Raw genomic sequence first — 20261 nt, forward strand, 5'->3', positions numbered from 1 at the left:
TTGGTCTCTTCTCCCAAGTGACAAGTGACAGGACAAGAGGAAATGGCCTCAAGTTGCGCCAGGGGAGGTTCAGGCTGGGTATTAGGAAAAAGTTCTTTACTGAGAGAGTAGTGAAACATTGGAATAGGCTGCCCAGGGAGGTGGTAGAGTCACCCTCCCTGGAGGTATTCAAGGAGCGTGTGGATGTGGCATTGTGGGATGTAGCTTGATGGACATGGTGCTGTGTGGTGTTGGGTGGGTTGGTTTTTGGTGTGTTGTGCCTTGTTGTTGTTGTGTGGTGGTTGGCTTGCTTTTTTTTTATTTTATTTTTTTTTTCAGGTTGGACTTGATGATCTTACAGGTCTTTTCCAACCTTAGTGATTCTGTGATTCTGTGAAGCATTGTTGTATTGCCATGCCGACTTGCAGTACTGCAGCCTTGGCACGACCTCCCGGTGTAGGAAACCCATGGACACATATGGACAGGGCTGTACCCTGAGCATACAATTCATCCCAACTGTAGCGTGCAAACGGGAAGACTTTAACTCATGTCCTACTGTCCTGCTGTTCATTTGCTGCAGTCTGACAGCTAACTACACATCTCTCTTTGTTTCTGCAAACTCCAACACCCTCACTCTCCACCCAACACACTCAGTGAAGTCCAAATACAGGTTCGAAAGTATGGCCATCTCAGGTTTTAATAGCATGGAAGTGAAGAAGCACAAGAAGAAGCTCAAGAAAACATAATTTGCATGAACACCTCAATGGTACAGCCTCATTGGATAAATTCAGCCTAAACAAGTATTAACACAGTTACACTAACAACAAGATAAACACAGGCACAGCATGGGGAAATGTGTAAAGCCAAGGAGTCTGGACACAATGTTTGCTGGACATCATATATGGGTCCACAGAGGAAAATAAAAGCTCAGTCCAGTTGGTGACTGCTGTCTTAGTGTACTTGGGAAAGGCCCACATTTTTAGTATGCAGCTTTCTGCTTCAGCCCTTCTTGTTCTTACATGCTTTGACTTTGATTGTAAGGGAGTTTCTCAATGGTAGAGTTGGGTGCAAAGTCTTTATATGGGGTTTGCGTGGCAAGGTTTTGGTAGTTGGGGGAGGGCTACAGGGGTGGCTTCTGTGAGAAGCTGCTGGAAGGTTCCCCCATGTCCAATAGAGCCAATGCCAGCCGGCTCCAAGACAGACCTGCCGCTGGTCAAGGCTGAGCCTTGACGGTAGCGACGATGGTAGCGCCTCTGGGATAACAGATTTAAGAAGGGGAAAAAAAAAACTTGCTCAACTGTAGCCAGAAAGAGGAGTGAGAATAAGTGAGAGGAAGAGCTCTGCAGACCCCAAGGTCAGTGCAGAAGGAGAGGAAGGAGAGGCTCCAGGCGCCGGAGCAGAGATTCCCCTGCAGCCCGTGGTGAAGACCATGGTGAGGCAGGCTGTGCCCCTGCAGCCCATGGGGGTCCACAGCGGAGCAGATATCCACCTGCAGCCCATGGAAGACCCCACACCGGAGCAGGTGGATGCCCAAAGGAGGCTGTGACCCCACAGAGAGCCCATGCTGGAGCAGGCTCCTGGCAGGACCTGTGGACCTGTGGAGAGAGGAGCCCACGCTGGAGCAGGTTTGCTGGCAGGACTTGTGACCCTGTGGGGGACCCACGCTGGAGCAGTCTGTTCCTGAAGGACTGCACCCCGTGGGAAGGACCTACACTGGAGAAGTTCGTGGAGAACTGTCTCCCGTGGCAGGGACCCCACGCTGGAGTGTGAGGAGGAAGGAGCGGCAGAAACAGTGTGTGATGAGTTGACCGCAACCCCCATTCCCCGTCCCCCTGCACTGCTGGAGGGGAGGAGGTAGAGAATTCGGGAGCGAAGTTGAGCCCGGGACGAAGGGAGGGGTGGGGGGAAGGTGTTTTAAGATTTGGTTTTATTTCTCATTATTCTACTCTCATTTTGATTGGTAATAAATTCAACTAATTTCCCCAATTTGAGTCTGTTTTGCCCGTGATGGTAATTGGTAAGTGATCTCCCTGCCCTTATCTCGACCCACCAGCCTTTCGTTATATTTTCTCTCCTCCATCCAGCTGAGGAGGGCAGTGACAGAGCAGCTTTGGTGGGCACATGGTGCACAGCCAGGGTCAACCCACCACACTCTTGTTTGGTTTTTGGCCGTCCACAGCTCGATGCGTGCCTGGAGGCCTTCTAATGACTTTTTGAACTAAGTTTGCTCAAAATTAGGTGTGTTTTATAGCTGCAGGTACGTGTTGTAATCTATCTTTACCTAATTTAATCGTGCTGGGCAGAGGGGGCGAGAGGAGGAGAGACATCCAAGTTTGTTCTTTTGCTTATCATGGTTTTTTCATGAGTGACGTTTGCCCCAGGTTGTTATTTTTGGACAGTTGGTGCTCGTGTTTATTGGGAAGGCTCCTAGAGCTCTGGGCGCAGGCTTTGAGGTATGTAAATCTAAATAAGAATGACATTTAAAATAGGTTACATGCTATACCCGAGTGTGCACAGAGAGGAAATACGAGCAGATCAACTTCAGATTCTTGAAGTAAAAAATCCCCCGTGGGAGTATCATTAAAGTTCTCAGCACCTCCAGGTAATTATATTCTGACATAAGTTGTTTGGACCCCAATTCAAGGTAACTCTAATCTGGACCTCATTATGATGGATAAAGAGGAATTAATCGCTGAGCTGGAAGCTGGATTTTCCCTGGAGGCATGTGATCATGACCTGACTGCTTAAATTTGGGCAAAGATGGGACAGTTTCAGCTAACAGCGTGTGTGTACATGCAGATACGTAGAGTGGTCCAAGAGGGTCAGTGGGGCACAGCTGAGAAAAGTTAATGGCAAAACTGACTGGAAAGGAAAAGGACATGGAGAGGAAGATGGCAGTGGGAACTGAGAGTCATTTCACTTGTCAGTCATTTTTGTTTGCTGAGCAAACCGCTTCTACAAAACAAGCCAAAACACAGTCTTTGGGAGCCTGCTGAGTCTGCAGATACAATTTCACTACCGGCGCTCTCTGTGGACAATGCACAGGTTGGGAAGCACCGAGGAGGTCTGGAGAGCTGCGCTGCAGCATCCCCATGCTCAGCATGGTCAGAAGATGGTTGGTCATTGAAGATGCATGCAAAGGTACTCAGCTGGTGAGGGGAGTCCAGAGGACAACACTGACTGCCAGCAACTTTATGGGCTCTGACTTTTCAGGCTGGGCTCTGGATTGTCTGCTCAGCCTCACAGGGAGCAGAATTTTTTTGTCTATGGTTATTCTGAAAGACACACAAGGGAGCTGAGTCACGTTGTGCTTCTCTTTCCTTTATCCATCCAAGTGGATGGCCCACTATGGATTAGCCAGAACATGGGTCAGAAGAGAAAGATGTAGGGGTCTGTACTTCTTAAATTGTTTCTAGCACCACAGGCAAGAGTCTATCCTACGTCTACCGTTGCAAGTGGCTCCCTTAGTTCAAAGTAGTCCTTGTACTTTGTTCTTCAGGGGAATCTTCCAACATGCCAGCATGGTTCCAGCAAGTTTGGTATGAAATGTGGATCTTGATACGTTAGCTGCATTAACTGATTTCCAGGCCCAGAAAAAGTTCAAGTCTACTTGAACTTCTGCTACAAGTCAAATTTAAATTGCTGAACCTGAAGAAAGCAGACCATGTTCCCCCACTATCTTTTGCCAGCATCCAAAAATAACCCACAGTTCTTGTTCTTCATTATGGCAACCAGAATCCCCCTTTCAAGCATCAACCCAGTGCAGGCATGAAGAAGTATTTCCACTGTGTATCTTCTAGCCCACCTAGGTATGAACATGGAGTTTGCTTTCAGTAAGTCCATGTTTGCGGTGCCTTGCAGCATGTGTCAGACCTTAAGAGCAGACCTGCTTGTGCTTTCTGCTCAACGATTAGATGCTTTGGCTACAGAGCTGCTTCCTTGCCTGTTCCCTCTCTTTGTTTCAAGCCCTCAATGCTCTTAAGTATATATCTACATGTCACCCTTGATAATAAAGACCTGGAAGATATTTTAGACATAGGTGATAAAATACAGCATCTCTTTACTTCCTTTCCCCTTTCCTCTGCCCAAGCACAGAGTCTCTCTGCAAGGAGGTTTTACTTGCTTTACTATATATTTATGTTTTAAAAATCTTGCTACCATCTGAAGCTGTTGGCTCCAGTTTGGGCTTTTTTCTTTCTCTTTTTTTTTTTTTGTTGTTGTTATCCTCTCAGGAGAAAGAAACTATGTGGGTTTCCAAGTTCTTGAATAAATGTCAAATAAAACATTCCAAACAATTATTCAAGCTGGTAATAAGCAGTGAGACATCCTTCCTGTAGAGAAGCTGAACAATGGTTTCCTCTGACAGAAGCAAAATTTTAGGAGCCTTCCATATGTTGGTGCTGATTTAAACGGCGGCAACATCTCTGAGTGGGATAGGAGGCCCCAGCAAGTATCTGGATATCCTGCGGGAAGAAAAGCTCTGCGGGTAACACCCAGACTCCCCCCGACATGCCATAAAGTTCTGGGAGTTTTCTCCATGTCTCCTCAACATCCTCCAGTTTTAAGAGCATTTGCTTCCTTCCCCAGCTTTTTTCATCCTTCCCAGCACATCCAGCACTTCTGTGGCTTACCCCGAACACCCCAGGGAGGCAGGTGAGCCACCCTCCACCTCAAACGCCAGGATGACCTCCAGGGAGGAGCAGTGCTGGCTGAACTTGGCTGCCAGTTTGACCTGCGTCCCCACAGCCCCGGTGAACACGTCCCCTTCCCAGATCATGTTCGGCGTCCGCTGCAGCACCGTCTTCTCTTGCCCGAGGGCGACAGCTTGGTAGGCTTTTGGCACCTTGACCCTGAACCGAACCCAGCTCCGCTCTTGGAGCACTCCCGTGCGTGGCTCTAGCAACACGCACCCTCTCCTCCACAGGCTGTACACCCTGGGGAAGGGAGGCCAGCTGGGATCGGAGAAGCAGCGTATAATGTAGTCACAAATATGGACAAAATCCTTGTGGTCCTGGCTTCTCCCAAAAAGCCCCACTTTATAGACACCAGACTCAGGGAGCACAACGCACACGCTGACTTTAGTCCTCAGGTGGGTGACCAGGACATACCTCTCCAGGGGGTACTTGGCACTGATGACTTTGTCCTTACTCAAGCTGGCGGTCACCTCGATGTTGGTGGGTGTCTGGAATGTGATGTTGCACTTCCCCAGCTTGGTGGTGATGATGGGAGCAGAGTGGCTGGGGTTGGAGAGGCCATGGCCACCAGAGCTGATCCCACTCCCGCAGTGCATGCTCAGTCCCAAGGGGAAGAGTTCATTCTGATTGATGGGCCTCAAACAACGAATGAGGAAATTGGCCATGTTCCTGAAGGTGCTGCCTCCTAAATCTTTCACAAACACAGAGAGCCGGTAGTAACCCTGGAAAGGGCAGAGCACATGGCAACTCAGTTTCTCCTCCTCAGCTTGAGCAGCCAAGCATTTCTTGCTCAGCGCAGCATCTAAATTTTTATTAACCAGCTCATACACGGCAAGCAAGGGTCGGGATGTCTGGAGAGTCAAGAGCAAAGTTCCCTGTGGAGCAATAAGCAGCTCCCCTTTGTGGCTACTCTCCTTGATGCCAAAATCTCTCACCTTTTGGTGAAGGCCCCAAAAATGAAATGGGTTTTCAGGCAGTTTCTCTCCATTGTGTGGCTCCAGACATTGGATCTGATAGGAGCACACCCAGTTGTACGGGTCCTGAGAGTCAGCGTGGCGTGCGAAGATCATGAGGTCGAACAAGCCCTCGGTTGGGGGAGTCACCTTGATGGTCATGTTGTTCTTGGACACGGTCATCATCCCGTGAGCTGCGCCTACATCCTCTACAGCTGCGGTGCCCTGGAGTTTGGAGAGCTGGTAGGTGAACTCTGTTGGGTGGGTGCTCCCCAGCATCACTGACACCTCCCCATGGACTGCAGAAGGGTGAACAAAGCATCTTTTACAACTCTTTCATCAGAGGTGTAACACATTCACTTTTGCAGTGTTGACCCAAATCATCTGCATGAGAGGCAGAGATCTGATTCTCCTTCTCTTTCTGCTTCTACCTGCTGAAGGACCTTAGCAAGACCCTTCCTCACCTTTTATCCATTTTTCTCCCTTTGCTGAAAGAGAAAGGATGATACCACCAGATCTGGAGATGAAGGGGACAGGTACAAATAGTTATCCTTTGAGCCCTGAGACACCCAAAACTAAACTAATGATGTCCCGTACGGGGCTTAGTTCTTGCATGACTTCTGGAGCTGGAGTCATTTCTCTAAGCTGCAGGTCTTATACTGTGGTGTCAAACCAGTAAAGCAGCTGGAAGGATCAAAATATCCCAGCCTGTCTGCTAGGAGATCCCATATCACTGCCACATTTTAGGAATGAATTTAATTTTTCCCATTATTATTATTATTAAGATATTTTTTTCTAAATTTTGGCCTCACCAAATCACAAAAATCCACAAGCTTCTGGCTTGGAGTGTGCACTAACCTGGGAGGAGGGGAGAGCAGGAGGTCCAGAAGAAATGTGCATTGGTACGGGTATCTGGTGGCGGTACCATGGTTGGTGAATAGGTGCTGGGGCTCTTTCCCAATGACTTTTGCTACTTGGTGGACCAAAGCAGTCTCCTGCTCAGGGCCACCACACACCACCCAACACATCCCCAGCAGCAAACCAACCTGCTCCCCCAGGCAGGCTGCAGCAGGTGGCTTTAAAGCCAAGCTGAACCCACCTTCACACCCAGAAACAAAGCACCTCCGGGGGAGGTCACCACGGAGGAGAAGAGTCGTGGTGGCCTTGGTTTCACCCCCACCCTCCATGTGCCACGTCTTGCTGTGTGTAAACCCATACCGCAGTAAAAGAGGGCACTTCTCGGTGCAGCAAACCCTCCCAAGGGATTTCCATCTGCTCCGGGGCAGAAGGGGCGGTTGGTTGATTTTGCAATGGGGACAGGGAAAGGTTTCGCAAGCCCCGAAGTCTTGGCCATGAAGAAGACGGGACCGTCTAACCAGCAGACAGCAGGCTGCTTTCAGCATGTGGTGAGCTACATCATTCCATGTGAAGCCACAGGTACTGGGGCAGCCTGGGTAGAAAACCCTGATTTAATGGTATTTTATACTTTTTTTGCTCCAGGTATAGATGAAAGCATGAGAAAAATGGCCACAGAGAAGAAGACTTTGAGTCCTTTTGCCCTTGAAGGACCCCAGAGTGCGTCACGGAGCCTGGCACTGGCACACAGACATACTGAGATGCGTACTTAAACCCACCATCCTCAAGGTCTGTGGAAATTAAGCCTGCTTTTCATTACCCAGGGTCCCTAAGCGCCCAAGGATGGCTTGTCTCACATCCAGAGTGCGGCTGCTCTGCATCGTCTCATCCTCACCACGTTTTTGCTGGAGAGGGGGGAGTACCAAGCAATGGCACCGCGGGAGCCCACGGCTGGTATCAGCACCCGCGCTGTGCACAATGTTCATTTGTTTTGGGTGCTAACACAAAATGACAAAAGACTCCAGATTCATGCTGAAAAAATTGTCCCTTGCTAATTATTAGATTATGAAACGTGTTTCATAATCTAATGAATAATGGGGGGGATGGCTTTTTTTTTTTCCCCTGTTTGAATCTGGATTTTTTCATTGTTTGCCCCATAGTTTTTTTTGGTAGGTTGAAACAGAGATGTGAAAAGAATGGGAAGGCTGGGTTTTATTTGTGCCTTGCCTGTTAAAGCTGTGACTTGGCTCACACAGTAAGTGCAAACAATTCTCTCCTGGCAAGTGTTCAGTGGAGACATTACTGATGACAGACTTTATTAACTGCAGGTTTGCTTGTTATTAAATTCGCTCTATGCTAGTTTCCGAAGCTGCTGGCCTGGCCGGCTGCATCGTATTAGGATCTTTAAGAAGAAAGAAAAGAACAGAACATTGTATGCAGCGGAGCCAACGATGATGAGATAGGGAAGCCAGCAATGCATTTCGCTTTGGGAAGGAGACCCAAGGAGATAATTAATGGCTACGTTTAAAACAAACATTTGTTTGTTTTATTGAGTTAATTCAGTCCATGCACTAGAGATTCCTGGTTTCCAGGGAGGCCAGGTGAAGCCGGGGATGTGTTCCCATGTCAGCACGCTCAGTGCTGCAGGAGGTCAATGTATGCATTAATTGTTTGGGGGGAAAAAAACCACCATTAAAGTACAGGCATGTTTCTAATTTCTCAAAGCCTTCTTTAAAAGGCTTCCCTTCCCCTCTCCCACCCTAGCTATTGTATCTACAGCATGCCACCAATAACTGCCTTTCTCTAAAAAAAAATAAATAAAGTCTTAATTCCATAGGACCGAATGCCCTTCATCGCTGCGGTTACCAAGCCTAACGGCCCGGGCAATGTTAGCAATTAAAAGGGCTGGGTTTTCAGAGGCTGGGTGCCGGGTATTTTCCACAAATCATGTCCCTTTGCAAGGTGTCCCACCTTCAGCTCCCATCAGACAGTGATTTGTGGGACGAATCTTGGCTGAAAGCTTTTAAGCATTTTAAGCAGATGGGAGCCGCTCAAATATAATAGAGCAGGAATTGAGCGACAGTAGCCAAAAAGGGAAAATAGGCTGATTTTGCACCGAAGATCTCGAGTGTTTTAGCACTGAGATTGCCTTAGGTGCTTAAGTGTACCCCGTAAGGTGATGGCTTACTTCCATCAATCTAGATCAATATAACTATAATTTTGCATCAACAAAAGCAGACATCTGGTTTGGTTCAAAATCTGGGTCTGCAGTTTGGTGTTTTAAGCACACTTCTGATATGGGGCTGGCTGTTGAGGCTAATTGCAGTGGTGAAACTGTTCAGGTTAGGTCCAGGAATACAGTTCTTTCCCTCCACAAGATGAGAAATTCACAGGGGAAAAAAAAAATTGGCACTTTTTTCCCCCGTTCTGATGGAAAATATCTCCTTTCATCTCAGTTTTGGAGGAAAAAAAGAAAACTGTGTCTGTAGCCCAGGTCATGCAGTGAGTTTTGTGGTTGAGGGACAGGAGTTCCTCCAGCCAAGGGGGTGAAAAGGAGTGATGTAGCTGGGATGTGCCAGGCAGATTTCCTTCTCTAACATCTCCAGGTCCGTTTTGGCTTATGGCAGCTGGTGGCCAGTGAGGACCCAAAGCCCTGAGCTGCCTCTAGGCTCCATCCCTATGTCTTTTGGCTACCAAAACCGGGGGAGGGAGGGGAGAGAATAATGAAATACTTATTTTTCCTCATTCTTCCCTTTGGGCTTTTGTACCACCACTAATGATATCTGGTGAGAGTCTATGTTTTGCAATTTATCGCTTTGGCACCCAGATGAAAGGGCTGGTTGGACTATTGATACCCCGTTTTTCCTTTCAGACCGCAGACGTTGTGTTGTTTGGTTGTCTGCCTTGGAGCCTCCCTGGTGACCTGGACCTGAAAGGGGTTTCTCCAAGTCTCTGTTCCTGCATTTGCCACGTAGGTGCTGTGTGATCTTGGGCAGAGGTAGACAAAGTCCCCTCCCCAGGATGCTCTGAGGTTCTGTGGCGGCGAAGCACCACGAGAGCTTTGCATAAAAGGCAGCACTGACCTTTCAGCTATTCCAAATTTAATTTGATTTGCACAGGCCACTCACTGCTCAAAAGGTGCATGATAGCCCATCTCGGCAAAGCCCCAGCATCCTGGAGATACTGCAGGAGTTTGATTTCTGGGTAAGCAATAACTTTCCTCTGTCAAAAGCTTTACAGTGTGCCTTGTCTGTCGTACATTCATTTTCTGTAAGCCTGACAACTCCCCTCAATCTGAGATTGCTTTATCTCCTAGCTTGCTGTCTCAATAAAATAAATTGCAGGAAAAATCCGTGTACTTTTGGGACTATCCAGGGGAATGTATGTACAAAGGGTGTCCAGGTAAAAAGAAGATCGTGTTGTGTCCAACCTGAAAAATCGTCATAAAACTACAATCGAGGAAGATCAACTCCACGCCCCTCCCTTCATTTTCAAAAAATGGGACATGAACGTTTCAGGCCATGTTTTATCTGGGATCCTCCCTCCCCCACTTATGAACACAATGAGGATTGTGTCTCAGGTACGTTGATGCTAGTTTGCTACTGTTGGTGAATTTAGATGGGAAAAGCCAGGCACAAAAGGGCTTAAGTGATTTGGCTCAATTAACTATAATTCATGAATCTTAATTCCCAGTTTACTAATCACAGTATCACACAATAGCCATGATTTCAGAAATTGCTTAAATATGTGCCTCTGCTCTGCTAGATGTTAAACATCTGCATAAAAATAGACAGATGGGCCATTTTTGAAGGAGAAATGTTTTCCTCAACCCAAACTTATTTCTTAAAAGCAAGCGAGCTTTTATATTACTAGAATTTAGCCCTCGCTTTGCATTTACCTGTTTTGAGCAGGGAAGTGTTTGGAGAAAGGAGGGAGAGCTGAAGTCTGAAAAACTCTGAAGTTTTAAAAACTCTCTGCTCAAAGTCTTCCCGCAAGACGGGGGGCTGCAGAAGCTGCCATTGGGGGTCCTCTGGCCAGTGGGTCTCAATGAAGTGCTCAGGGTCAGTAAGGAAGAAAAAATCGTCATGCCTGCAAGGTGAGAGGAGGAGACACCATGGAAGGAGCGAAAAAAACCCTTAGCATCCTGAGTGGTCATGATGCACTGCTGCAAGGGAAGGGAGCTTCCTCCACACCATCAGAGCTGCCCCAACTTCAGTAAGGGAGGACATAGCTCTCATTTGGCATTTCATTTTCTGCTGCCCTTATTTTCTCTCTATTTTTCCTGTAGAGATGCCCAGCGCTGAAACTGCAGTTCCCAGAGACCTCTTCCAGCAACCAGTTAAGATGACCCTATGAGCTGCAGAGATCATTTTGCTGAGTGATTCCTCTACCAATGCCTGTTACTTGAGGATATATTTCAATATGACATCTGACCTTGGTTTAAAGCTCTTCCAAGAATTTACGTGTGATTTAAGAAACAAAATGCATCTTGATTCCAATCTGAATGTGCCTAACCTGACTTTCCAAACATCACCCCTGCTTAGGTGTTTGCTGAGTGGGTCAACATGCAGATGCATCCTCAGCCCTGTATTGGCCCGGGGCTCATCCTGTGAAGCCCTGTTTCACCTGTTGACCTGAAGGTTTTGAGAATACTGTGTTGGACCCACAAGAAGTTATTATCTCTGCCTGTTGCTCTAGGTGATGTTTCATTCCCCCTCCTTCTCTCTTCCCCATGTTCAGCTATAAACAACCCACACTCACTGGTGTTTTAAACTGTTCTCAGCAAGATAATTGCCTATTAGAAATGCCACAATTATTTCATTATGCATTATTAGAGGGAAAAAAAATTAAAAATACAATCCCATAATACAGTTAATGGAAATTATTAAATTGTACAAATAACTTTCATAAGAATCATTATTTGCTTAGCATGGGCTGAGAAATCTCAAGTAATTACATATGGAACCACATAAAAGCAAAGTTGCTGTGAAAATGAGGATTTGTTACTTCATAAGTGACACTCATTACAGATTAAAAACAAGTTGTGGAGGGAAGTTATCATCTGAAAATCTACTGCCCCAGCTCAGGGAATAAGGCACTTAATGTAGATGTTTACGTGTACATGTTCCACCTTTGCATGAGGTCCCTGAGCACCCACCATAGTTGAGGATGAGCAGAATAGCTCTCTGGACCTTCTGCAAGTAGCCTCTGGGTGTGTACCTGAAAATAGGGGCTCAAGGCCTGTTCAACCCAGACTTTAAGGAGTCTGGGCAGGGTTGGGATTGCCATTATGGGATGTATCCAAAGTCAGGTTGAGCCTTGTCCATTTGTGTTGGGGACCATGTCTCCAGTGATGGCAGGGGAAGAGGTGTCTCACCTGGGCATGAACAACCTGCTCTCTGCATCCACGGTCCCCGCACCCCAGCAAGCATCCAGGAGGCACCACTGTCCTTCCAGCTCCACCGCGTTCCACATGTGGCTGCTCTTCTGCTGCTGGCACCACCGGCTTCTGCGGGAGCCCGGACACCGGCCAAACCCTGGGACCTCCACGCAGCTCAAACCCGCCTCCCTGTCCAGGGAGAGCCAGCAAGGGAGATAACTGCAGACCAAACACTGCTTTGTGCTTGCTTTCTTGGAGAGAAACGCAACCCGCATGGTAAGTACAACCTCCTCCTTCTTAAAGCCAGGGCCCTGTTTGTGCAAGCGGTTGGCCAAATTCAGCTTTTATCCAGCCCCCTGCTTTCCCTACAGCTACTCCCAACCCTCATCCCTCGTATCTCTGGTTCCGGTTAATCTGTCAAAGCCATATATACTCTTCCATCCAAGCACAGGAGGAGGGAGGCAGCTGCTGTTCCCGGGGAGGTGGTGGGTAAATGATGCTGGTTGTGTGGCAAGCCCCATGCCAGATGTATGTCCCTACCTCAGATCTTCAAGGGGGCAGGAGAAGAAAGCCCAAGGTGAGTTTTACCTGCACATTTCCTGGCATAAATGGGCATAACCAGAACACACAGCTCTTCCCGTTTGCAGGACCTGCTCTGGCATGTGGATCTTCTGAGACAGCCCCAAGAAGCCATCCACGTCATATTCTAGGAAAGGGAGAATACCATGCAATTTGAGGCCAGCGTAAGGGCTTATTATTTCCCAAATGGTCCCATTCCTTCTCCTGCCCAACCCTGTTTCTCTCCCTACCCGCCCTGGAAGCCATGACAGCTCTTCTATCCATCATTATTCAAGAGTTTGACAATTCCCCATATGCGCAAAGAATTGCCAAAGCCTTGGGGGAGCTGGGTTCCCAGTGTATGTAAACAGCCGTTGCACCATTCAAGTGAGGTAGAGTGACAATCATATTGTCTCCCACACATGGATGTAGTAGGGTAAAGTAGCACGAAGCGAGTGCATTGTGGTTCCTGTGTCCCCAGATGACTGCTGCCAGGCATAGCTCAGCCTCATCGAATTTGCATTATCAGGGAAACAGCCTGCGATGCGTTGAAGCTGAGTGCACCAGAGGCAGGTGGGCTTTACCAGTGTCTCTGGAGGTCTGGCACCCGAATGCCAGTGAAGCAGGTGTCATTTCCAGGATGGAGGGTCCCGGGGTGGGAACCAGCTCCTACTCCTGGCATTTTCCTGAATTCAGAAGGCGGACATTTCAGTTCATGACTGCAACAGGAATACTGTGGAGTCGCTATTCTGCAGGGCATGAAGAGCCTCAATCCAGGAGGTGGCATATGAAGAAAGGGCTTTTCACGTCTCTGCAAAACAGTGGGACCAGACTTACCGATGTTGTGACAGAGCCAGAACCATATTGCCCGCACCGTCTCCAGTTTGTTCTGGGATTTGGCAGTGATAAGGGGAACGATGGTCTGGATGGACAACCTGGTGTGCCCAGACTTGAGCTGCAAAGGAGAGGACGGGTGAGTTAAAGGGAATCTGGGTGACACCACTGCGCGGGTGGGTGACTGCTCCACGTGGCGGGCTCTCTGGAAAGAAAATGTACACCAACCCCCCCCCCAAAGCTGTGGTTTTTTCCCCACAGAATTTAAAATGCAAAAATACCATTTGTGGTAGAACAGGGTGTTTTTCCCATTTTCCTAGGCATGGTTTTACGAAAGCCTGAGGGCTGGAGTTGCAAGCTGGAGGAAATGAAGGTGGCTTTTCCCATTCCTTTGGAGCAGCTGGTTGGGATGCACAGTGTCATTGCTCTGGTGCCCTCTCTGTTCGGTCCAGTGTGTCCTCTGGCTCAGAAGGTCTTGTCCTAGAGGTGGGTCTCTCCAGTGGTGCTGCTCTGCAACACTTAACTAGGGACAGCGGGTTGCCAGCCCCGCACCGATTAACATCTCAGTGTATTTATGCAGAAGAGGAGCAGACTTGTGGCTCAGATGCTCTTCTGGAGGCTGTGAAACCTCATTCAAACCCATGCTCCAGAATGGGTGGACAGAAGATTTTTGCCCCTACCCACTAAATTTTCACTAACTTTTTAATCCATACCTGACCCCAGCGAAAGCCTTTCTGCCCCTTTCCTCCCATTCACGCATTTACATTTCTGGGCTCTTCCCCTCTTTGTGATAGAAAAAAGCACTTTTAGCAGCAGGCTTTTCTTTCAATGAGTTAAATTTAGCCTAGCTCGTTTCTCCAAACTCCTGCCCCTGCTATTTCATTCCTCAATGACTTTCCTGCCCCAGCCATCTGTAAGACAGTTTCACATAGATGGAAATTTCTTTCTTTTTGCTTGTGGGAAATGTGGCATTTTCCTTGGGATGTGGGTTTAAAAATGACAATGCAGCCAGGAGAGCACCTATTTCAAAATGATGGTGCTCCTGCTGGTCCCCTGCATTTCTGTCATGAGGTTGTTACGAGCGTGCAGCTGCTAGGCAAACAAATAATATGAATTATTCCCAAGGAAAAAAAAATAATACTCAGTCATTAAATATCTAGCTACCCGCTTCCCTGCTGACACGTCTTGCGAATCCAGCCCGAGTCCATCCTATTGTTTGTTTCAGTCAGAGATGGTAAGAAGCAGGTCCTAGATGGAGACTTGCAATGTTCCCAAGTAATCCTGGTCCAGACAATGCCTGAGGACCCTGAAGAAAGGGGTCAGAGCATGTTGTGTTGCATTAGCTGCTGGCCCCACCAGAGTGCTTGGAGTTGAAGGATGGAGCCGTTTTCTCCAAAACCACCCAGGCAATGACCTTGCCAAGACTTTTTCACGTGGTTAAGGTGGATGCACGCAAGCAGTCCCCAGACTACTCCTAAATGACCAGGAAACAGGTTCGACTTTGTGGCTGCACTGCCTGGGGCTCTGCCATCAACCACCTTTTCCCTGGGGACCGGCAGCAGGGCTTGGTGCATGGGGAGAGGGGACAATCCTGTAACCCCATGGCACTGATGGCCGAGCAGCAGCCGTCACCAGAGGTGCAATGTCCTACTCATAGGTGGTCAGTAAACTGCTCTCTTGCTGCTCTTGGCACCAAGAATTCACGGCTAAGAGGAAGAGACGAAGTGCACCAGGTTTTAGTGCAGCTAGCGCTTTGAATAAACAGGGAAACAAGTTGTTCCCATGACTCCCCACTGCCTCGGAGGTATTTTTGGTTGTTTATTGCCTTCTTTTTCCTATCTTCCAACTCCCTCCCCTCTATTCTCTTTTTAATAGACTAGGTAGACACTGAAATCCTCAAGCATTCTTTTTCCCAAGGGAGATTAGCCTCAGGCTAGGTACAAATTACAGGTTTCAACAATAACGGAGAGCACAATTATTCCTTGTGCCTCTTTGCTCTCACTAACAAGTTGATGTGTAAGCTGCAAACCCTGCATTTGTTCAGCATTCACTGGTTAGGCAAATTGTGCTGAACCTGGGGCAGAAATTACACCAGCAGCATGTGGTTCAGGTAACAGGAAGGAATTACAAAATTCAGTGCTCCCCTTCTGGGCTCCCGAGCATCCAGAAAGTGGGAGCATCGTATTAACGGCAGACAGCCTGAAATGAGGACACAACCGATGCCTCCTGCTTGAGAAAAAGCAGAGCTTGGGCTGCCACAGATATGAAGAGGTTGGTGGACATGGCCAGACCATATGGTTATTGCCAGCTCTGTGTGCTTTTTATGCAGGAAGCACGCTGGCTCACCAGCTCCCAGGCTAACTAAACACAGCCTGTGCTGCCTCAGGGCATCCTGTGGTCTGAGTCTCTTCCTCTCCCGCTTGCACCCTTCCTAGAAGGGTTTCCAAGATCCCTCTACCCCACTGCAATCCTCTTTGGGACCCTGAAAAAATCCTGTCCCATGATGAAACCAGCCCTTCTTCCCATTTTGCATGATGAGCTGCAGCAAACGCTGCGTACTGCAGCCACACACCGGTGCTGGCTGGAAACAGGCAGCAGCTCTTCAGAGGTAGGACAGTGATCTTTGGCCGTGGTTAGGGCAAATTCACAGGCCAGGGCCGTGTGAGATCTCCTAGGTTTGCTGTAAGGCACCACCTTGTCACCGCTGTCAGCAGAGCATACGGTGAGAAAAGCTGAGTGTTTGGATGTGGATCTGCTGGTGCCACTGTCTGCTGATGGCACCATCTGTGTTCCTACTGAAGGACACCAGGACCTACCTGCTGGCTCACGTGTAGGACATGGGTGTCTACGTGGCTGAAAACCTTTGAGTCAGAGAAGAGATCTCTCCTGGTCTTTCTCCGGGGATTTTTAGCCTGCTTCTCTTCTTCCAAGCTGCTAAGCCCGTCCTTGGGAAGGGGGGCTGGAGAGCAGCTTCCCGCAGTCACGGATGGCTTCTGCAGTAGCTTTTGCAAGGGAGTCCTTTGACTGCTGTTGTTAACTTTGTTTGCCCAAAATGTGAAAACCGCCTTGGAGGGGGAGTCCTCAGGCTCATTTCTTACTTTTTGTGTAGTTGAGACTTTCTTTAGCACTCCCTCCTTGTTCCTGTTCACGTTGGTGACTCGGTGGGGGACTTTCTCTGAGGTCTTGCAGCTGATCGCTTCAGAAACGTGTCCCAGGGGAAAGTTGCCATTACAAACATCTGACATCTGAGCTTCCCTCCAGCCAGGCAAGATGTTTTCTGCCCGGGATGGCATCACGTTTTCTCTGTGGCTCCTAGGATGGACCCGTCTCGATGTGCTTTGGGTGGTTTGTTTTTCATGGTGGTTGCCATTCCTGGAGCGATGGGAGGGAATCGGCTCGTTTGCTTTGATAGTCTGGGATTTGGATGACTTGCCTCTCTCGTAGCTTGTCTTCATCCGTGCAGTGGGTAAGGGGGTGAAGAAACGACGGAGGTCTGTGGATGGAAAGACAGATGACTTTTTTCAAAAGAAGAATGTACGCTGCACCGATTACTTCAGAGCCTGCCTGTCTGTATGGTTAATTACAGCAAATCAGGATTTCGGTCAGCTGGGTTTAGCCAAAAGTACTGATTTCTTTCCTAATTCCAGAAGTAAGGTGGATGGCAATGCCACAGGGAAGCCCTTGGCCCGTTTCCAAGTGCAAATAAATTTTTTTTTTTTTGGATAGTTGGAGATCCAGTAGTGGGCTATCAGCAGTTATATCTCTACACTGGAAGGGAATGGAAAAATCAGGGTTGTTTCTTTTACAAAGAAATGGCAAGGAGACATTTACGTGTGTTGGAAGGGTCTGCAAGCAGGTGCAGGGAATAGGTGGGTGCCTCAGTTTCCCTACATGAAACTAGGACTAATCACGTAGCATTTCTCCTTGCCCCTAGAGCCAGGAATGAAGGAGAACAAGGAATTAATAAAATTAGTGTTTTGGTGCTCCAGAGAGGTACACCTGCCAGAAAAATCTTTCCTTTAGGAGGACCTTCACCTCCTACCCAGTATGTTTTTGTTTTGCTCAGGTTCACTTCTGCCATTCAGATTCTGCAGAAAAACGTCATTCTTTGTATTATTGCTTTGCACTTGAAATGTAGCTGTGTTGAGTGAGAAGTTTGCGGGAGAAAATACATGAAAAAGCGGAAGGAAAGGTGCAATCCAGGACTGATGAGGTTTTTGGGTTAAAGCTGTGGGTAGAGCCAACTCTTGCATGCCCTCAACATCTGCACAGCGCTCGCTAGTTTTATCTTGGTTTAGCTTCTATTTGCTGTTGTTGTTTTTAATCATAAAATGACTATTTGTGCAATGCAAATAGCAGAGCCTGCTGTGAGCCACTTAGCGTAGCCCAGAAATGTCACTCTCCATATTCATCCAGCCTCTCCCATGCGGAGGCAGACTGGGTTTTCAACAGCTGCGCTGGGGCACTGGCCTTGCTCTTCCAGGAAAGCGGGATGTCACTCATCCCTCTCTCTGCCACCCTGTTTTTTTCCTCCCTACTTGGGATCGAGGCTTGTAGAGGTAGGACAGCCTTGTCCACAAGGCATAAGAGATCATGACCACTCCAGGCTTGCCAATTTTTTTTATTAATGCATGCATGCATGGACAAACATTGAGAGGATGCAAACAGCACCAATGAGTTAATCCAGTGCTGGATGCTCAGTTGGATATCATTGGATACCCCAATGTCCCCTAGATAGGTCCTGAGTGCATGGGATGTCTTTTCTTTGCAGGACATCCGTACCGGAGCCCAGACCGCCCCACTGCCGTGGGGTTTTTGCACGGCCTGATGAGGCCATACATTCTCTATTTACTCCCGGACCACAGCTGAGCCCAAAGAGATGAATTGTTTGTGCCCAGCTGTTGACACGTTCAAGTTGTCCTTGTGCGTGTGAGCTGCGGTCGCTGCTGGGCTGCTCTCCCGTCCCCAGGCGCAGACACCCGCTGTCACAGGCGGAGAGGGATTTTGCCTGCCACTTTCTAAGTGAGCAACAAGAGGCCACTTCTGAACCCTTCACGGTCGTTACCTGACATGAACCGGGGCATGGTAACTCAAAAAAATAAATCCCATCAGATGCCAGGAACCCCAGCCTTTCTCCTCTTGATGCGGCAGGTCTTGCTCCTGCAAAGTGTACCCTACGTTGGAGGGACTGGTGGGCTCTAAGCCCAATTTTTCCACAGCTGTGCTTTCTGAGCACAAGTCTCTCTGCTGCCTTCCCACATGGCATTTGGGAGGGGAGTAGCTTGGGACTGGGGTGGAAGATGCACCCTTGGCGCTTAGCCACAACCTCAGAAATACTGGAACAACCGGGTTCTCTCCAGATGACTGAAAATGTGAAATCCTCACTTACCCACTTTTATTTTTTAATCTGAGCACTTTTTCTTGGGTTCAAACCAAATGTTTTATTTCAGTTCAATGTCACTTCCGTATTTATGGCTTCAAAAGAAATTTAAGCGAAAGCACCGCTTTGTCATTAGCCTAAACAGTTTCCTCTCCCCCTGCCTTAAACACGACGCTTCATACACAACCCCTAGCTCAGAAGTCCGCAAATCACTCGGGGAAGAGGATAATAGGGGACTGCTGCTTTCGTACTTGCCCCCACAAATTTCATCTGTGGCTGGAGAGGACGGGTCTTAGAGCACCGATCTCGGAGAGTGCTGTGCAACCTCCGCTTGCACCCGCAGGGTGGCCAGCCCCTTCCCCAAATCCCGTAGCGTCCTGGAGACGATAACACGTTAATCCATGAAATACCAGCTCTGGAGGGGACGTTTCAGCCCGGAGGGGCTGTTGCAGAGGGCTCGGGGAGAGGTGGGAGAAGGGCTGGCTGTTGCTGGGGTTTGAACGGGAGAAGCACCCCGTGCCTTCCCAGGGACGGTTGTGCTATCAGCAGGCTCTCGACTCAGGTTCCCAGGCAGGCATTTCGGTCTGCCCTGACCATGCTCGGAGCAGATAAATGCAATTCTAAAGTACCCTGGGCAACGTTATCGTCGGCAGCTCTGTGCAGTTTCAACGTTGGGAGTGTGGGAATGGCTTTGCCTCTACGAGCCGTAACGGCAGCAGCTTAGAGGTGTAATGGGTCAAGTGGAAAACCTCCGCAAGATGAGCAGAGAGAGACCGTCTGACATCCCTGCAGCATCCCTCCCGCGGTAACTGGCCTGGCAGGGGGTGGAGAGGGGAAGGGAAAGGCAGTGGGGAACACTGAGTTGGCAAAAGAGCTGTTGGGGTGCGGAGGGTTTGGGGTGAGGAAGGTGGAGGTGGTCAGGAGATGGGGGGGCCATAAAGAGGCCACCAAAGCAGAGCCATGCTGGACCCTGACCACCCCAGGTAGGGAGGTGGCACTTTGTCCTGCTATAGCACAGGCAAGGAAATGGATGGAGCTAAGGGAATAAAGGCAGAAGGGTGACAAAACTCTGGGAAATGATCTCCGGTGGGTCTGTGGGGTGGCGGGTGTCCCTGGAGAGAGCCAGTGCGTGCGCGGGGGCTAACAGCAGAGCCAGCAAAGCCTTTGGAAAAGGGAGTTGCTCCTACTCACCCTGCTCGCGACACAGCCGTGGCTCCCCACCGTTTGCCAAAGGCAGGCAACTGCCAGGGCCCCCCATCCCTTTTATACATGTGCCAAATCAGGACCGTCTTTTTTTTATTTTTGCACCTTGCTAATGTCAGGAGAGCTAAAAATACCGTAAAGCGCTGGCGAACATGCTAACGTTGCTGCTGCCAACCAGAGCCTCTGCAGGCCTGGCACTTCTGCAGAGCGTAGGGGCTAGGGTGTATTTACAGGAGGGACAGGGGAGCGATAAGAGGCTTTCCCTTATCAGCGGCCAGGCTTTGGCAGGGCAGCAGTGGCTGGCTCTGCCCGGCTGGCTCGTGTCCGTCCCCGCTGCCTGGGGAGGGCAGCTGCCTGCGGGAGGTAGTGCAGCCTATCATTTTGGGTGTTTCTGCAGGGTTGCTCCTACCTTGGGTTTTTTTTTT

General features: G+C 48.9%; 1 protein-coding gene across 1 annotated transcript; it reads right to left on the minus strand.

Annotated features, from left to right (window-relative positions):
- Positions 1 to 654: 654 nt before the first annotated feature.
- LOC132317034 (kyphoscoliosis peptidase-like) lies at positions 655 to 19854 on the minus strand. Its single transcript, XM_059817777.1, has 8 exons — positions 19825 to 19854; positions 16070 to 16746; positions 13257 to 13374; positions 12450 to 12567; positions 11859 to 12050; positions 10380 to 10570; positions 5609 to 5925; positions 655 to 5395 (listed from the first exon to the last, which is right to left on the minus strand). Exons 2-8 carry the CDS (start codon positions 16706 to 16708, stop codon positions 4607 to 4609), a joined length of 2364 nt encoding a protein of 787 aa, XP_059673760.1. The 5' UTR covers positions 16709 to 16746; positions 19825 to 19854; the 3' UTR covers positions 655 to 4606.
- Positions 19855 to 20261: the final 407 nt, after the last annotated feature.

The sequence above is a fragment of the Gavia stellata genome, chromosome 5 (genome assembly GCF_030936135.1).
Source record: "Gavia stellata isolate bGavSte3 chromosome 5, bGavSte3.hap2, whole genome shotgun sequence".
Lineage (NCBI taxonomy): Eukaryota > Metazoa > Chordata > Aves > Gaviiformes > Gaviidae > Gavia > Gavia stellata.

Bases quoted from the DNA above. Each gene is read 5' to 3' on its own strand.
- LOC132317034 (XM_059817777.1), bottom strand. From the start codon at position 16,708: ATGAAGACAAGCTACGAGAGAGGCAAGTCATCCAAATCCCAGACTATC. The intron at 10,571-11,858 runs GTGAGACACCTC...CTCACCTTGCAG, and splicing joins AGCAGGTTGTTCATGCCCAG to GCATGACGATTTTTTCTTCC. The intron at 5,926-10,379 runs GTAAATGCAAAG...ACCCTTCTGCAG, and splicing joins CACTTCCCTGCTCAAAACAG to TCCATGGGGAGGTGTCAGTG.